The sequence below is a fragment of the Anser brachyrhynchus genome (genome assembly GCF_964034855.1).
Source record: "Anser brachyrhynchus genome assembly, chromosome: 1".
NCBI classification, from domain to species: Eukaryota; Metazoa; Chordata; class Aves; order Anseriformes; family Anatidae; genus Anser; species Anser brachyrhynchus.
Genome location: NC_137694.1, coordinates 166,985,470 through 167,005,508, shown reverse-complemented (window position 1 = coordinate 167,005,508; position 20,039 = coordinate 166,985,470). Strand labels below are relative to the sequence as shown.

Genomic DNA, 20,039 nt, shown 5'->3' with positions numbered 1-20,039 from the left:
AGCCAAAGAGGGGAGTACACAGTGTTTTGATTCAAATCATAAGAATAAAAGAACCTTGACCTTGTGTTAGAAGGAACTAAAATTAATTAGTTGTAATTAGCCAATATATCATGTAATGTCACAAGCATCAGAGCTGGCATGAGAAGAATGAGGTTATGAAATCTCACAGGGGAAATCTAACAGTTCCACTGTTAGGCAAAACTTCATCCACCCCTCCACAACATCTGCCTCCCCCCTCACACACCCCACTCGCAGCCATGCTGGAGTAGAGGAAGAGCTGTCGCCTTCAGTCCCGTCACTGAGGGTGGTGGCAGCGCTGTTGAGGCTCTTCTGGTGCTGAAGTCACCACAGCTGAGCCATCAGGTAGGTCTACAGGACTCCCGGCCCAGACTTATTACCTTCAGAGACTTAAGCTACGGAATTCAGAAATTAAACTTAATTCTCCTTCCCTCCTATGCCACGTATCCTCCCACCTTCTGACTCCCCACATTCAGGTCTTTGGTCAGGGGGTGGCACTTTATCTATTAAATACTGCTCCTGCGGGTTAAAATAGCAAAGGGGGTATGATACATCTGCCAAAGCTCTTGCCTTAATGGTTTAATTGGTCTTTGAAATAATGGCCCCTGACTAAGGCCAACAAACTGGCAATCTTGATCATATGGTTCTTTAACATGTATTTGATATCCATCCATGAGATTACACACAGGTGAAGTACAACATAAGGAATCATGAGTATTTCTCCTTACTCATAAAACACAACAGCTAAGCTTCCTGCATTCCTTTGCTTTTTGCGATGAAACACCAAGAGGATGCAGAAGATGCCCCCCAGTCACTATTTCAAAGCACAGAACTACAACAGCCAGCATCGGATGTAATCCTGCAAGAGAAAGCTAATGAAACAGATGAACAGATCATATTATGGAGCATCTAAGGTTAATTGTTGGTTCACTGTCCTAGTTTTGATACAAGGAAACCTAAACCGTATCTCCAAGGTATTTGTTTCTACAGCACCAGTATTTTAGGAAAATTAATTCTCATTTTGTAGCCTGAACTACAGACACTGAAGTTCTGAGTTACTTAAAGAATTTAAAAAAATAAATTCCTCATTAACACAATGCTCCAGTTTTTGATAAAGCAGCAGAACTTACTTTTACAACCCCACCTGTGATCAGCCAGACACTGAACAGGTCCCTCTGAAGCAAAGTAACAGTGTTCAGGCTTTCATCAGGCCTACTCCAAATGTAACGAGCCACAGTTCAATTCTGCTTTAAATTAACAGAAAATGAAGCAAGCTTTTAACATCAACTGGAATACATACTTTTAGTTTGTATCTATGCAGTTAAATATGTTTGCATAATATTATTGAAGGTTTCTTACAAAAAAATCCTGCAAAACCCACTTAAATTCACAAGTTTGTAGCTTTAGGCAAATCACAGGAAACTACCAAATTAACGTATGTAGTTGCTGTTAAATTACTCCCATTTTGATACAATTTAAGCTAGTGTCAGGATTATCTCAGCTGTTTGGCATCGAGTTTAAGACTGGTTTTGTATCCAAATACTGAAGTGATGTAAAACTTGTGTTCAGAGATAAGATTTGTCACGGCCTGCATTAACAACTACCCAAAAACTGGACAATCAGTCTAACATGGGATTATCTTCTGAAAACAAGAGATAAAGATGAACCCAGGAAAGATCATTTTATACAGCTGTAAGACATGTTCGTGTTTCTAGTGGCTCTGTGACAGCCTATGTACGATATTCCTATTACAAGTTACATTGTAGATTTTTAAGTTTTTAAATCATCCAATCATTCCAATATGTAAAAAGCAAAATAAAAATACAACAATACTTGTTTAAAAAGGAGCATTGTAGCCTTTCCTGAGGATACGTAGACTTGCCTGGGAAGTTTTATAGCCGGATTAGTTGAGCTGAGGATTGTTTTGATGTATAAAAACTGCAAATCTTAAGAGACAGAAGATTGCTTCAAGTGGTTTTCTTCTTGAACACTGAGTGTGTGTCACATCAAGAAGTCCTTCTTTGTTGGTACAGAAGTTTATGCAACAGAACAGAGACCTTCTCAGAAAAAGACACCAGTTACCTTGCAGGGGTGAGCAGTTCAATTACAACTGCACATAAAGCCTTCAAACGCTGGCACACTCGCTACCTCAGGGTCTGATGGATTTCTCTCCATGAGAAGCAGAAGGCTGGAATTCGAAGATGTGAGTTCCTGGCAGGAGGAAGTTGTGGTATCCGGGTTATCCATCTCGCCTTTCGGTTATTCCCACTACCACAGCAGCAAGCCACAGACCACGTATCGCTTACCTTGGCAGCATCGGAACACGAGCAGCCAAGGTCCAAAGAGGTTTTATCTGCATTACTAGATGAGGTTACTTCATACGCCAACTTAGTGAAAACACTCCCCTCTTCCCCAGATTATTAACGTTACTCAACTTCACCACACAGGCAATTTTGAGAGTCAGAATATAAAAAACACTGAGCTTTGTTTTGGTGTTTTGGTTTTTTTTAATGTCACGGGCTATATATATTGACACCTTTTATACAAATAAATGCATATTATAGTATTACATTAACAAATTCTAATACAAAAATGTGTATTTCATAAACTGCAATTTTTAAATCCCACAGCTCTACAGAAACGTAACTCCCCTATAAAGACATCCAGTCCACTGAGCAGTGCTTGCTCAAAATACAGTTATGAACTTAAATATGCTCATAAGCATATTACCACTGAACTTTACATTAGGATAAACGTTACCGAAATCAGGCATTAGAAACCTACTCATTACCAGAACCAGCTGTACAGCTCAAACAAGGAGAAGCCACCAGCTAAGTTCAGTACAGCCAGAGAAGCTTTCCTTGCTGACGGCCAATCACACCTTTCAAAATCACATTCATGAGTCGCATCAATACTTTAGTGTTACCAATTAATAGAGGGAAATAGTAGAGGGAAAAAATAATGTAACTGTTGGCAGTAAGAAATGAAGTCACAAGCCACACCCAAATCACAGGCTGCATGTTGCCTACACCACTTAAGACTAAAACTTTTAAAAAAAGATTTACCAAATATTCAAAACAAAAGATTCATTTACCAAATATTCAAAACAAATTTTTGCCTACTGCTCTACTTCACGTAAGTTTACTGCTTTTAGGTTTTTAAATATGAAATGATTGAACTAGCTGAATTAAAAGGTATACAAAATGATCATCTATCAAACATTCACTTTATACATAAACATTTCTGAAACAGATTTACAGTGTACAATTAGTTTATACAGCTTAAGCAATTGTTACAATACCGTTATTTCTCAAACTGAAAGCAACCAATGTATCTATGATTTAGTTAAAAGGTTCTTGGTCACCAAAGTTTTACCTCTCTCATCTCACACTGTTGACATCCATGTCATCCCACTAAACACTGCAGCGTCCCTTTAATAAACTGTACATCATTCCATCTACCCTGCAAATGCTGCAAAACTGGTTAATGTGCAGGAAGAGCTCATTAACTCCTATGTGTTTTTAAATACAATGTATCTACATTTTTCCCCAGAATGCTTGCGCTTCCTGAGCTAGACATAAAATACCTTAAAACAGGTTTAGACGCGAATCTGAGACCCCATAAGCAAACTATATTAAAACGTCTAGGAAAAAAAAGAAAAGCAAACCACTTGTGGTAGCTCTCACTACTGTTTACACTCTAAATAAATTTTAGATGGATCTAATAGTCTGCTGAATAAGGTAGCGAATTCAGTATTTTAATTATCTAACTTACAATATTGTGTATTGCTCTTGCTTTTTACAACTCTTACATAAAAGAATATACATATTTCACAGCCTCCTCAATTTTCCTTATAATCTTGATCCTGTCATCTAGGTAACTGGATTTAGAATTGCCAGAGTCTGCAGAGCATGCAATTTATGTTGCTTTTAGATCAAATCCAATTGCATTCAATATTAGCATATAAAAATCAAAGGATGGGATATTGATACTAATAGTATGCAGGTACATTTCAATGCTTAATTTTTTTCCATAAAAATTTGAGCCATCAATGAAAAAATCTAAAACGGAAAACAGGTTTTGTTTGGATGAAAAAGGGTTTGAGTGATTCATGATTTCCATTTTTAACTCTGGATTTCATAAATAATTTTTAAATAATTTTCCATCAAACAACGCAGTGGCTTACAGTAATAAACTACAGTATTAAGTAAGCTTGCACAGTTAATTGCAACGTGATAAACTTGGGTTTAAGGTGCTATTCCATCTGCCCTGAAGTCTTCTAAGGACTTTACCATGTGGGCATCATGTCCGGGAACCAGACTCTACCGAGATGCTTTGAAACTTCCCAGTGAATCTGCTCTAAGCTGTATTTCTGGTCAGGAATCAAAACTTCCTCCATAATCGAAAGCTGAGAGAGACGACCGCCACACATCTTCACAAACTCGACGAAGGCACTGCAAGAGACTTCACACTCCCCTAGGCCGACAGCCGACAGGTACTTGCACCGCTCGGCGATACGGATCAGCTCCTCATCCAGCGGCCGTAATCCATTGGCGCACACAACCAGCTCCACTAACCGAGGGCACGTCATGCCAACACGGCCAAGCACATCCTTGCTTACTGATCTTCCAAAATAAAGGTGAGTGACGGGTATCTCATAGCGAAAGAACGGGTCGAACTCTTCTTCGTACAAGAAAAAGTACATTACTAAGTTTACTTTAGGAGAATGCTTGATGAAAGCGTCCCAGCTGCTCTTCTGAATGGTGTGGAACTGAGTCTGCCCAGGGTTTTCACTGACAACATCAATGCGCAAGTGTTCCAACCGGACGTGTTTCTCAGAAGACAGAGCCAGCAGCAGCTCATCGCTCAGCAGGTGGTAGTTGAGCGCCAGTTCACGTAAACCATGGCACTGGTCAGCCACACACAGGATACCTGGCGAAACAGAACATCGTTATGCAGGTAAATATACTAAAAAACAAACAAGGCACATAAGAGTTTGTTGCTATGCGTCAGGAAGGTGCAAAGAGTAGGTATTTCAACATGCAATCAAGACATAGTATCAAAATAGAATCATACTGAACAACCAGAAGACAAATCTTTTCTCACGTGAGTGTTGTAACTTCTTTGTCAGGGAAAGAAAGACATACGCTACACATTGTATACCTTCCTGTGGGATTTGATTTTTGTGCATGACAAATATAAACAGCATACTCCATTCTGCCCTGTCATAAATCCACATATATATACAAATTCATTCTTGTAAAGGGGCTTATTCATAGAGTTACTTCCATAGCCTGCTCTGGGACTACTGCTGTCTATGCCTGTAGCTGACTGAGCAGCCAAGAATGAAATTGTCACCTGAGGAATGCAAACTTCAAATGGATGTTTGCTTTTAATTAAATAGAGAAATCATTGCTGCTAGAAGGAACAAACACTGATAAACTCTACATCTTGGAATTTGGAAAAGCTACAGCACAAGAGGGAAAAACACTAGAAACCGGGAGCAGTAATTCCTAAACAATGTTTTTTCAAACTCTCTCCCTCTAATGAATCAATCCAACTCACTGCCCATGGAAGAAACAGACATTAACAAGAAGGGTTTAATGCAGCCTATAAAGTTTCCATTCATCCTATTTGCAGATACAAGAAGTGCACAGACCTCTGCATTTGCATTTCACGTGGCCCAGACAACAGGATGAAATTCAGGATATGGTATTTTCATTTATAGAGAAGTGAGAACACATCTAACATAGAACTGAAAAACCTGAGCTCAACCAACTATGGCTCTGAAGCAATAGGAAGAAAAATAACTGTCTTTTTATAGTAAGATGTGGTTATTAAATTCAAGAAGCCTATATTGAGCCTCAAAAAAGAAATTTGTAAAAATATTGCATGAATAAATAAAAAAGTAGGTATTTTCCACCTGAGAATTTGCAAGAGTTTCTTCAAGTGCATCAAGTACTGTCATTTCAAACATAAAAAGATTGATAGATGAATAAAAATTAAGTAAACAGAATTTTAATTCAACTCTTATTGCAACTCTTTCCTGTAAAAACAGTTGTGGTATGTAAGCATACTCAGGCATGCTGCTTTCTAATAGGCTGGTTTGTTGAAGCTGTTTGAATTATTTCAAGTAGCAGGATTCACAAGCCTCCTCTCATCACTAGTTTCAAGAAACGACTTCCTACAGATTTAGCATCTAAACTCACCCCTCTTACACCCTTCGTAAAGTCATCTGTTATACCTTTAAAGGTATGTTATTGACTAGTGCAATCCAAAAAAGGAAGAAGTGGGGTTCAGCTCGCTGTGATCCTTTATGGTCTAGGATTGCACACCCACATCACGTGCAGGCTGTGAGATCTGCCTTCACTGTCAGTTCCACACGCAGGGCACTGTGTAGATGGTTAGCCAGCTGGAGGGCCTGCCTCGAGCCCATGCTGCAAGTGCGACATTCCCACAACATCCCTAAGCACTGCCTCAACCTTCATGCCACACCAAGAGGTAAACTGCTTTGATAGCATACTGCACAGATTTGCATCAAAAACCCTCTGCTGTGCACCGCACTGCTGATGTGGCCACTGCACCCATTCTTCTCTCCTGCTCTTCATTCAGAGATACAACTCTACCACCCCTCAAGCTGGAAAGAGTCACAGCCTTTACAGAAATACTTTTGATTCCCACTATACTGCAACGTGCAGTATTTCAAGTAATAAATAGCACCAGATAGATGTGGATTTAAAAATAACAATTATTTAGAAATAATTTTTACAAGGTATTGTTGCAGTCCTACAGGCAAGCTGAAGTTCAGGTTGGAAACAGCAAGGAGAAGAAATTCTGGGTATGCTGACAAAAGATTAGAAATGCATCACTGCCACTACACACTCCAGACCAAACCCAAACATGCTGTCCTGTTTTTGTACAGGAAGCTAGGGATTATTCAGAGCATTTTTTGGAAGTGATTCGCAGCTTGAAATCAATCTTTTTCCTTTACCCCAGCAGTAGTGGGGTCTCTCTTTGCACTACTTGCATTGCTCTCCTCTGTCCTTCACTAATAACATTCCTATGAGCTAGTCTAGTACCAAACATCTCCCCCTCACCCTGAAACCGCAATCTGAAGGCACGTTACACATTTAAAGCGCATCTACAAGTAACTGCTTTCACATAACTCGTGACCCTTTTGGTTCAATTATAGTTGTTCCACAATTTATAGCAGCCTGCTAATTACAACATTCCCATAAGAAAAAAAATACAGATAAGTCTCAATGCTCAGAGTTTCTCACTTTCAAGAGTCTCATTTTTGCAGTCTGCTCACTAAGAAGCCAACTACCCACATACCAGCTCCTTTCTTTTGTTCTACTTTTTTCTCTCTATCTCAAGGCACACCCAAACCTAGATTAAGCAATCAAATTCTTCTGCCATTTGCTTAGCACTCCAGTTCCGTCACATGCACGTCTGATCCCATTCTGTTCACTCCAAATCAGGGAATGACAACAGTTGTGTTCCTTGTTCCTTAAGCAGGCACCGCCATTTCTTCCCATTGCTCCTTCAATGCAGAGTACAGATCAAACAGCATATACCAGTCCAGCAACTCTGCAGACCCATATCCTCTCCCAAATTATACATTCCCTTATTCCATAAAGCCTTCTCACAAGCCTTAGCCACAAACTAGTGCAGTCTAGTACAGCTGACATGACCAGGCTGTTCTTGGATCCAAGTTCAAGGGAATGACATCCCACACGTAGCTACAAATTACTGCTGGATCCTCTTCTTGCTAGACATTGTTACAGCTCCTGTATTCCTCAGGCACAGAGAGATTCTCAAATTATGTTTTAAGTCAGGAAAAGACAGTCACTCAAGCTAATTTAAACAACCCCTTATAGATAACTACGAAGCTCTGAAGGAAATAACATTCCAGTTAACAAGCTAGTAAACACTCTGCTGGACAAGCCTGCTGCAAAACAACCTGCATCCTCAGGACTTTTTACAAAACCAGACACAAGCTTTGGTCTGCAAGCTACACCCGGCAAAAGTATTAAGTTTGTGTTTTGTTTGTTATCATTACAATGCTATGACCTTTCTACAGTATCATTTTCCCCATACTAGGGGTCCTGCTGGTACATTTTACATGTAATATTTACAGTTGCAGTACGCTGGCAAGAAGCAAACGATGGTAACCATAGTTTCTACCTATCCTCAGAGGAGGAATTTAATGAAGTTGTTGGCATCTTATTTATGATTCCTCTTCCATTTCTCAGCAAAAACCAGAAGTGTGAAGTTGATGGGCTGTGACAGCAATCTTACACTTGCTGTGCATTGCATAAACCTTCCACAAACATTAATTCTATTAACTTCAACAAAATATGACATTCAACAATGAACTTCAACATTTTCATTCTGATACAAGCTAATTTAATTCTCGCTACACACTTACAGTGCTAATTAAGTGTAATTGGTAATGGCAGAAGTTCTGTACAGCTCAAACAAATCTTCCCTTCTTTGATACTGCCTGCACTTGCTCTCCAGCAAAAGATTAAGCTGTTTTCTTCCAGAATGACTGCCACCATCTTCATAATCCATGGCATTTCAGCACTCAGAACCCGTACATAACTAACCGGTGAAAAGGAACTCAGCCTGGAAAGTCTTAATTATACTGGAATACTTAAATACTCACTGCAGAAATAATGCACTAGCAAGTCAATACGTGCTCTTTGAACCTCTGCAAGAGGTTATGTGCTTGTCCAGAGCACGCACTACTTTATTATTAGCTCAGCAGTCAATCTGCAAGACTCCCACAGAGAAAAGCAGTGGGATTGATGGATTGACAATCAGCTAATATTCTAGTTAGTAACAGTTGCTGTAGATACCACATTCAACCTCACTGTCACCCCATGCCTTTTTTTCAGCAGTTTACCAGTTTTCAGACAGAATTGAACGTGTACACTTTAGAAAACAAAATACAGTAGCTTACCAGCTGGAGAAACATGAGGACAACTGCTCATTTTCAGCAGCTTGAGCGTGTCACTGTTGTTAGCCACTAGCACTTTGAGAGATGGATCATCTACTGGCGTGTCATCAATCTTAAGCGAAGAGAGTGATTTGGAGTTTACAAACACCACGGTCAGTGCAGAAATAAAGTGAGACTGGAAAAAAAAAGTTTAAATGAAATTGGTATCTGAAAAAAACCTCAATGGCTTTATGCTGTCATCCTAGTTTTCTTTTACTTATTCACAGCATTTGCTGAAAGAGCCTTCTATTAATCTGATATCACTTTAATCAAAAATTGTTTTACTCAAAAATGTCTACTAAGTATAATAATTTTTGCTATCAGGCCAAGTATTTGACAAATCAGAACGTCTAACATTAAACAAACTGACAACCTGACCCAGAACAACCCACTGCATGAACTCAGAGCTATAGGAAGGCCACAAGCAAATAGAGAGCTCAGCAGCTCTCATTTTAAGGAAAATTTGCAAGTCACATTTTTAAAGTAGCATCTTCTAGAGCAGAAAGTCTCCTGTGGTGAGGTATGCTGCCCCAGTGAGATGCAAACAGCCAAGTGTGGCAAGACCACACTATTCGGAAGTGCCCAAAGCCAAATAGCACTACTGCCTGGCTGCCACCCACACAGAGTACTTAGGGTTGGAATTACTGTCTTAGAAAGCCAATTGTGGTGGTCAAGAGCCAGGAAACAGGTAATCAATTAATTGCCAGTTAAGCAGCATAAATAATATGGGTCCAACATTGAAGGTTGCTCCTGAGCACCTTTGCGTAATGACCAAAACTCACCAGTAAAGACAGAGAGCCCAGAATGCCTTGAAAAACATAGATTAAGGAACGGATAGGACAGTATTCACAGAAGTCATCACTGATACGAAGGAATTGAGTAACTAGCCTGTAATCATGATTTCTTACAAGATTTACAAGAAAGTACTTCCTCTATGCACTACACTAAGCATCCCATATAATTACCTTTTACTTTGATTTCAACACTGTGCCACTGAGCCATATGCACAATCCTGAATACAGTTATGTGAGAAAAGGCTTGGGAACAGTATTTGCTTTTATGTGATATGTTTGAGCTTTTTGCTAAAGCTCAGAGACAATTAGATTTAGAGCAGGAATTAATATTTTCAAATTAACATAAACTGGCCAAGTCAGTTCACAAATGCAAACAATGTTCAAATCAGAAGCATTCGGTATTTTGGCTTTACGTACCACTCCCACGTGCACTGACAACACTGATTATACATACAACATACTGAGAGGAAAAGGTGCTTTATTAATATTTTTACTTTATATTCAAAGAGTGCTGGTATTGTGTTTTATCCTCCGTATTTAGAACGCAACTCCCTCTACTAAGAATGTCATTAAATAGAAAGTTAAAGGAAAATCAAACATGTTTGTAAAGGACAGGTGCCTAAAATTGTAGTTTGAAGAATTAACAGAAGACACACAGTATGCCAAAATGTAAAGCTCATGATTTTATGTCTTTTGAATATTGCCATATATGCAGTCCACAGTACAGTCCTGAGATTCTGATATTACAGACTCTTTAGAAGATGCATGTAGAATGTGCTTAGGGAAAAGATGAGGCAAAACAGTGCTAAGTGTCATTTACAGATATTCACCAGACATTACGTTACTTGAAATGAGAAGAGTGCCAATGATGATAATATGCCAAGTAGTTAAGACTTTCTACACAATCTGATAAAAAATTACATAGTGTTAACTATTTTTTAGATCCATTCATCTTTGGCTGCTTCTCAACCAATGGGCCTCTTAACAATGATTTCCCAGAGGAACTTATTCTTGGTCCAAATCTATTCTAGCTTCATTAGTAGTCAAGGCAAATAAAAAAAGGATCATTGCTGGCAACATTTGCCAGTGACAGAATTATTGGAGTGGTAAATATCAAAAGTCAAATTATGCCAAGTTGATTTAGACTTATTTTGAACACATTCTTAAAAGGCCACATGTGAACTTATTAGGAAGAAGAAAGTCTGTATTTTAAAAGAATCAAAGCTGCAAAAGACCATAGCATGAATGACTACAAGTATTTATTCAGCAAGCTGAATAGGACCACAATACATCCTTCCAGTGAAAAATGCACAGACAAGCTAAAGCAGCATTCAGATTAAGAAACAACAAAACATACAAGAGCTAAACAAAGTACCATTAACGAACACGTTAAGCCTGTGAATTCTTCCCACTAATGTTTAGGTTTTCTTATGGTCGCATCTCAAAGCACACTGAAAAAGGGAAAAACTAGAAAAAAAGAGAACTCAAAAGCCTCTTTGAAAATTAAGGATTAAAAATACATATTTAAGGTACATATATGACGTGGCTGTGATCACTGCCAAGGATAATAATTGATAATCCTTCTGTAGTTAACCTTGCTTAAACCCTATATCCTACTTCCTTTCCTGAGGTTGTCCCTACCTCTTCCTTGTCCTTGTTGCCATCAGCAATGACATCACTGTGATCCAGCTAAAAGCTTAGCTCTAACTGCTTCTTCACATACGTGTCGACTGGATTCTAGAATTGAGGTTGACAGACATCCAAGATCTTCTTGCATGTAACAAGCTGCCCAGGCTGCCACAACCACTCTCCTCCACAATAGTACGTTTCTATTTCACTAGCAGGAATTGCTGCTCAGAAGTACATACAAAAGGTTCTTCTTTTAGATCAGAAGCCTTCTAATGCAATCTTATTTTTGGTAGACATGTTTGGTAGAAATCTGACAAAAGACTCCAGAAATACTGTGCACTTCAGCTAAGAATCCAACAATTCATTGTGACATAAAGCACTGACAAGTCACAATCATACCACTTTCTAAAGAGAAATCAAAGACTAATTCCCACAGCGATGAAACTTGACCACTTTTACAGACGTAAGGCCTCTAGCCTCCTGATTTGCAACACATTACCCGGTATTACATCGATGCCAAAAGGCAGGAATACTTTGAAAAATAAAATCAGGACTAAGTTCTCACAAGAAACAGAGAGCAAGGGAATCTTCAGATACCCATCTTAGTAGAATATCTCAGTTGTGTTTTTTTTTTTTTAATAGAGCCCAATAATACTAATTTTTCTTTGCCAAATATTCTTGCCAAAGATTCATATTCTTACAACAAAACTTTTCATTAAGTTGCAACAAAACTATACAAACCACTGCAATATTTTACATAGAAAAATACATTAAAATACCTTTGGTAAATCCATGAAGCTTGGCCGGGCTGTTGAAATTAGTCCAAGTGTTTTCAAAGAGCAGTTCACAAGCTGTGATAAAATATCACAAGCTGCTTCTGCAGATTCCTTGCTACTGTCCACCTTAACAAAAATAAATGTATTGATTCAGAAATACTGCATCAAAACAACTGTTATGAAACTTTAATGTTTTTTATCTTTTGTAATGCGATGGTTGAAGAAAATCTCACTGAGATTTCACCGATGTCCTTTTTTATTTTTTCCCCCAAAAGGAAAAAAAATCAAGTATCAAAAATCCAAGATAGTTTGCTATCAACTTACTGCGCTCCTAAATCCTCTGCTAAAACTTAGCATGGTGAAGGGTCAGCTGAGCAGTCTGTTCCAGAGTATTCGGTCGACATCAAGTAATAAAAAGGTGAACGTTCTTTTGGCTCCAAAACCCGTCCCCGTATTTCCTATCAGAATGTGGGAATTCTATAAACCCTTCCCTGTGTGAAAACGATGCTTCCAATATGGTGACTCAGCTCGTAACAGAGCTGCTGGAGAATTAAGTACATTATCATTTGAACATACACAGCTACACCTTCAGCGTTAACACCACAACAGATATGAAATGGATACCCTGGAAAAAAAACACCACTTAATTATCATTTTGCTACACAACTGAATCACTTAATGTGCCTCCAGTGGCACTTTCCCAACTCTCAGATGCACTTTCAGAATACCCTCCTAAGTACAGTAGTCATGACAGCTTTGTAGGCCTCCAGAACAGTAAAAAGCATGATCAAGACATCAACTTTAAGTCTACAACATGCCACGCTACCTTCTCAGCGATCGATCTATGCCTGATGAATGTTCATTTTCACTTTGAACAGAAGCTAAAGAGACAGGAACACCTGCAAACCTTAGGATAACCAGTCTACATCCAGTATCAAATCAAGCCGTTGCAATGCGTATGATCCAGCAGAGGTACCTCAGCTACCCACCCACACTGATGCTTTCTACATTAAACCTGCCAGATCTGAGAAACAAGTAAATAGCATGTCCACCCTGCTGCACAAACCATTTCTTTTTATTTTCAAAAGGCATGCTCAGAATTGCTACTGTAAGTTTGGTTCCCCAAAATATATTCAAATAAATAATGAATTAGAAGATGTGTCTATACCCATTTGGAGAACCCATTTTTTCAGCATACTGGGCCTGAGCACTAGGTCTTCCAGGCTGAGAACTGCCATATTCTCTCTTAACTGACGATCCTAGTCGCAAAGATCACGTCATAAGCCTTTCCTAACATTTAGTGATGCTCTTTAACTTTCAGTGTGTCAAAATGTTTTGATTTTGTCAATTATCATTTGCCAACATCAGTATTTCAATTACTGATATTAACAGAGTACTGCTCATTCTTTGATATTGATCTAGATGAATCATCAGAACTGTTTTGATTATATTTCCTTGAAACATTCCTAATAAAATGAAAAAAACAGTTTAACACATTTTTAGAAATGTATTAAAGGAGCCTATAAAATACACTACCTTGAAGCTTACATACTGCAAGTGATTGGAATGCCTCTTTATTATTTGCTTGATTAGTTCAGGATGCGTAGCCCTCAGGTAAGACGTGGCTGGTTGATTCAGTTCAAACTCAAAACACCTCCAGAGATCAGGCATGTGAAACACTTGGTTCCAGCTTCGGCAGACCTGCGATGCATGAGCACGGTCCAGAAGGGGCAGGTACTGGAATACCTGCAGGATAATGTCTTGGAGCAGGTTACCCCAGTCAGGACTCTGCGCGACTATGGCTTTCTCATCTGCGATCTTGTGTCTCTTGGATTCTTTCTCACTCGTCTCTTCAGATGAACTGTTGTTGGCCTCATCAGTTTTCCTCCCTCGTTTCATTCTGCAAGAACAAGAAAATTTCTGTAAGTTTTCTAAGTGTAAGACAGCTCAAAAGAACGGTATTTATAGAAAATTGCGGAGGTGAAGATGCACCTTTTCTGTAACCATGATTTTGCATGAAAAAAAAGTAGCAATGAGCTTGAAATGCATGTCTAAAAATCATACTACCACCTAGATAGGTGAATTTAACATTACTTTCCTAGTCACTAACACCACCAACACATTTACAATAGCCACTGTCTTTTCAGTGTTTTGCTTTTGTGTTTGAGAACACTTTGAACCTAATTTGTTTCACCATTTTGGTTGATTATCACCTCACTTTCCCACTAATGGAAAGACATTCTTCCAAACTATTCTGTGAACAGTTATTATTCATAGTGCTCCGCTACTCCTATATACCAGAAATAACAACATTTGAAATTGTAGAAAGCTAAAGACAGGCAAAAAAGTAGAAAAAAGACAAGGAAGAATGTATACATGTTAGGAGCTATTGCATCTGGCCAGTTAATTTTTATTCCCAGACAGAAATAACTTTCTTTTTTAAAAGCAAAGAGGTTACTTCGGTATGTTTGTTTTAAATCAATATCCTTAAAAAACATATTTCATCAAGAACATGTGTGCTTTAGTTTTTCCAGCCGATTAGTAAATAGGGATTGTGAAAGATTTCCGATAAACAATCTGGAAGGTCCAACCCACAAAAAAAAAAGAAAGATTACAGAAGAGTCAAACTTTCTTCAAAATCATATTAAACTAAGCAAAACTGAGGCAAAAGGTTACCTCATTCCCAGTAGCATATACTTCTTCCCTAACGGTCTCATTTGAACAAATTATGTATAACTTTACATATTTAATATGAAAAACACCACTATGCACATTTCAAATTTAGCATCAGGTGTTGATCAAAGTGTGTTCTTTTGTACACGCCAGCTTAAAACTGAACTTGCATCCACACATTTATTTTTAAAAGCCTGAATGTGACGCACACCACATCCTTAGGGCCTATGAATGAGACTTCAAACTAAACTACTATACACTCAATTCAAGTCCCTAAAAAGCTAAGACAACCAGGGTGGCAGAGTAGGCTTGATATGTATAATCACCTCCAACCCTGCCATGATTTCTGGACCATAAATATGCACTTCACACACAGTGAAATCATTTTTGTTTAGTGTTCAAGTGCAATTACAGGTACAACGCTATTACATGTTCTTGCAGTTTAAGCCTGCAGGCAGCTAACCGTACAGCAGGATGGTGGGGAGGCGAAATTGGAGAAAAAAGAAGTCTGATAACTAATGCAATGAGATAAGGACAGTTTAGTAAGAAAGAGGGGGGGGGGGGGGGGGGGGTAATAGCACACAAGTGATGCGCAAGACAAAGGGCTCACCACCAGCCAACTGATGCCCAGTTCATCCCTGAGCAGATCCCCTACCTAGCTCCCCAAGTTTTATTGTTCCACATGATGTCCTACGGTATGGGACATCCCTTTGGCCAGCCTGGGCCAGCTGTCCTGGGTCTGTCCCCTCCCAGCTCCTCATGCACCCCCAGCCTCCTCGCTTGCAGGGCAGAGAGAAGCTGAACAGTCCTTGGCTCTGTGTAAGTACTGCTCTGCAACAGCTAAAACATCAGTGTGTTACCAGTGTTAGTTTTCTCCTAAATCCAAAACACAGCACCATACCAGCCGCTGTGAAGAAAATAAGTTTTATGCCAGCCACAACCAGGACACTTGTCCAGTTCACTTGGCGTCTGGACAATTAACTTTCCCTGCTATGTACTACAACCAAGTAAAAGCTTAAGAGGTCTTTTTAACACGAAATGCAATACCCTAGATACCCATACAAAAAATCATACTGTTTTATCATCCAATGCATCACAGCTTATTTTCTCAAAGCCAACATCTCTTCATCTGTCTTTGAAGACACTTTAATCATACCTCCTACTCACATGACAATAGCGAGCTATCAGTTGGGGTCTGTGACTATTTATAAAACGCTGTGATCAAACCTGAATATACTGTCATGAAAGGCTGATGAACACAATTTCTCTCTTGATTCTTTCATCCCACTAGCACTGCAGACAATCATAATATTTCACCATCATAAGAGCAAGAAAACCTTTCCTTAGTTCCTGAGAACTACTTACTGTGATCCCCAGCTCACGACTATAAACCTATGCAAAATATGATTGCAATGGCGAAACGAGTTTTCCACCCGAGAGAGAGTTCCGTGGCTGAGCTGCTATCTTCACTGCACAGATGGGAAAGCAATAAAACTGGATGCAGTCACTTTTAATCACCTGCATCTAACAAAGATGAAGGAAGTGGACTTTGCAACTGTGAAAGCTGAATAGTCAAAACAAGTACCTAATCCTTTTGCTAATTAGTTTAGCAAATCCACTGGGGACCTGTCACACTTATGTTTACAATAACATTTTTGCACTATGCTTAGGATTTATCTGCAATAAGCTAGTCTGAACTGAAATATTCCTTTAAACTCTACATTAAACATATTCAAAACAACTAGCTTCTAATGAGCAATTACCATATGCAAGTTGCTCACTTGCCAAAATTGAGATGGCACATGCCTGATATTTGATTTCCAATCCATTTCTTGTTTGTTTGTAAAAACTACGTGTGGTGAAGTTAGACTTATCTCTCCAAGTCTTGTTTTACAGAGACCCTGCCTCATCTTTTGCTAATAAGCTAATGTAAGTGCACGATTTTTCTAGTTCGCATGCTATTTCATCACAGCTTCAGGGGGTCAAGCTCTGGATTTTCTCCCCTATCACATTTAGGGACTATCGTGCACACAGAATACAGTTGATTTGCATTCACAATCCGTTTACTAAGTAACCTCTTCAAAGACACAAGCAGGAGATCTGGCAGTTTTCTAGAAGAAATGACAAGGAACTCACCGCTACTGACAGAACTGCGATTTTTTTCAGCTGGAGAGAACCTCTGAGACATGATTGATAGAGCTGGACCAGGTCATCAACAGCCAACTTACAAGTTGCACCTTGGAGCTCACTGACCAACTTTGATGAGTTCTAAGTAATTATTATACAGTGGTCACACATCAAAACCCACTTGTGAAGTTGCAGGGTGTTATCTTAAGTTTTTACAGACAAAAAAATCATCACTAGAACAGTACTGATGATGGTCTTTAGGTCACAAACTTCCAAGAAAATAAGATGTCATTAAAAAGTAGTGGATGGAAAAAGGCATTTCCAGAGAACTTTTTTTTGTTACTGACATCTTGGATGCTTCTGAAATTGAAAAGGAGAGGATCGTGATTTTTGAAAAATAGTCCTATGTGGAACTTTCTCAAAAATCAAAGTCTAAGCTAAGAGAGTAAAAACAACGATCTTAAGCCTTAGATGACTGTTTTGTCTTTCTCGTTTCAGTAAAGTACTGGAACAGATTTTTAAAAACGTAATTGGTTTCAACCTCTTAGCATGCCTAATAGTAGAACAAATGCAGAATTGAAAGAATGCACATTTCCCTACAGAAATTAACAGAGCCATAAAAAGTGATCTCTAAAAAGACCAAAACAATTAAAGGAGTAAACCCTTCTGCAAGTTTGATTAAGAACAGGCAAATGAAGCTGGGCAGTTAAGTTCTCTTTTGTTTGTGTGCCTGATAGTCCAGATATTTAACCATTTTGAATCCAAGGCCACCAGAAATAACTTCAGTAAGGAAGACACTAATGCAAGATTCCATATGAGCATATTAATGTATACTAATTACTTAGTACTAATTATCAGCAGATGTATTTTTCAAACAATGATTGTTTAACACTTCCTTCAGTGTTTGAACCATCACTCTTCCTTTTAATTCCCTCCAGCATACTCAGGACATACCACCGACCTGTTCTTCAAAATCACTGCTGTAACTAAGTTTGCTTTAAAAGACCTAAGACACTGACAGAAGGGAAAACAAAACAGCAACAAAACAAAAGACAGAAGGAAATAAACCACCCAACTCTACCAGGATAAAAAGAGGTGTGATACCACGGAGCCCGACTTGTTAAGATTTCCCAAATTAATTTCTCAGCCTAGAATAACATCTTGGTTCCGAGCTGGGCACAACGGGAGCTATATATCTCGTTTGTGGTATGGTCCTGCTCAGCCATGACCACGTAGCTCAGTCACCGGCTGGGAGGAGGAACACTGCACACGCTGAACGTTGTTTATAGCGCCGAGTAAGCACACGATGCCAGTTAAAAATAAAATAATAAAAAGGGGTGTGGGCAGCGCACGACTGTTTATACCCTGCTGGTCACGCTTTATTACGGAGCAGCCTAGCGGAGCTCCCCGCGTTGTTTACACCTGGAGTAAGGCTGTTCTAGAAACAACCGGAGGAGCGGGGACACGGTGCGAAAGAGGGGGCGAGCCCCACACACACACACCGCAAACTGCTGCGAACACTCACTCGAGGCGGAACCAAGGGAGCATTACCGGTATTTGTCAGGGTTACGACGAGGAGCACGAGGACTCCGCCGCCCCCCACCTCTCCCTTCCCACCCCGAGCCCCTTCACCTGGCGGCTCCCCGCTGCGCCTCGCCTCAACCGGGACTCGGGCCGCGCTGGCGCCTCCGCTGCGGCCACATGAGCCCCTCCACGGCAGCCGCCGCCGTCCGTCTGTCTTTCCGTTTATCTGTGTGTCTGGCCGCCCCGTCCCGCCGCTCCCCTCCCTCTTTCCCTGTTTACTGGGCGGCAGCGGAAGCGACGCGACCGCGGCCAAAATGGCGGCGGGCGGGCTGCGAGCCGACACCACCCCCCCCCCCTGCGCCGAGGGCGGGGCCGCCCCCTAATGGCCGCCCCTCAACGGCCGCCCCGGGGCGTTGGGGCCGTTGGGCGGGGCGGGAGGGAGGAGCGGAGTGGCGTTTTCGTCGCTAATAGAGTTAAATGTAGGAGTAGTTTGGATGGGCAGGGCCAGGCTGGCCTTATGAATAAACGTAGTAGAGAAAGCAGACATCAGTGGGAATAAAGTTCTTGGGACATTACTAGGTGAAGAAGATAGAGTGGTGTATGGCGGCTCCCTTTGGCTGGAAATGTCGGTGTGATATTGCCCCTTCAAACAATCACAGAATCATCTAGGTTGGAAGAGACCTCCAAGATCACCCAGTCCAACCTCTGACCTAACACCAACAAGTCCTCCACTAAACCATATCACTAAGCTCTACAGCTAAATGGCTTTTAAAGACCTCCAGGGATGGTGACTCAACCACTTCCCTGGGCAGCCCATTCCAATGCCTAACAACCCTTTCAGTAAAGAAGTTCTTCCCAATATCCAACCTAAACCTTCCCTGTCACAACTTTCGCCCATTCCCCCTCGTCCTGTCACCAGGCACGTGGGAGAATAGACCAACCCCCACCTCGCTACAGCCTCCTTTAAGGTAACTGTAGAGAGCGATAAGGTCGCCCTGAGCCTCCTCTTCTCCAGGCTGAACAAGCCCATGCAGCACATTCTTCGGTCTTGTAAAGGACAGAAAATTTTAAAGTTGAATTTCCCAAGACATACAGAAATGTGAAATAGCTCCCATTCAATCCTGATTTCCATCATAAATTTCATAAAAATAGCCAGATGTGGTCCAATAATTTCCGAGTCTTGAAACAGGATAACAGTTCATCTCTCAGATGTCAGCATCCCTCAGTTCTTCAAGAAGCACCCTACATGAAAAAAATGTAATAATACTGTGGCATTTTCTTACATAATTGAAGGCCGATAAAAAGAAGCTTGATTTTTTTTTTGATTGGTTTGTTTTACTTTCAGTTCTAAATCTAATTCCTTGAGATTACTGGTGGGAGAAAAATTACTTGTAGAGCAACAGCAATGCTTTTCAATGAGAAATGTTCATTTCGATATTGAATTTCTATAATAAAAGCACTTCAAATTTAACATGTCTTGAGACATTTCCTTTA

At 40.0% G+C, this 20,039-nt stretch overlaps 1 protein-coding gene across 2 annotated transcripts; it reads right to left on the bottom strand.

The window, feature by feature from the left end:
- Positions 1-2,501: 2,501 nt before the first annotated feature.
- FBXL3 (F-box and leucine rich repeat protein 3) lies at positions 2,502-18,907 on the bottom strand. Of its 2 annotated transcripts, XM_080556428.1 has the most exons (5): positions 18,654-18,903; positions 13,758-14,121; positions 12,225-12,347; positions 8,987-9,158; positions 2,502-4,950 (listed from the first exon to the last, which is right to left on the bottom strand). In XM_080556428.1, the coding sequence occupies exons 2-5, from the start codon at positions 14,118-14,120 to the stop codon at positions 4,307-4,309; spliced, it is 1,302 nt and encodes a 433-aa protein (XP_080412554.1). In that variant the 5' UTR covers position 14,121; positions 18,654-18,903; the 3' UTR covers positions 2,502-4,306. The 2 variants fall into 2 exon arrangements, with proteins under 2 accessions (XP_080412554.1, XP_080412555.1); XM_080556429.1 differs by lacking the exon at positions 12,225-12,347 and having other exon boundaries at positions 18,654-18,907.
- Positions 18,908-20,039: the final 1,132 nt, after the last annotated feature.

Coding starts and splice junctions, on each gene's coding strand:
- FBXL3 (XM_080556428.1), bottom strand. CDS start 14,120: ATGAAACGAGGGAGGAAAACTGATGAGGCCAACAACAGTTCATCTGAA. Junction 12,348..13,757: donor TGCAGTATGTAAGCTTCAAG/GTAGTGTATTTT, acceptor ATTTTTGTTAAG/GTGGACAGTAGCAAGGAATC. Junction 4,951..8,986: donor TCCTCATGTTTCTCCAGCTG/GTAAGCTACTGT, acceptor CTGTTTCGCCAG/GTATCCTGTGTGTGGCTGAC.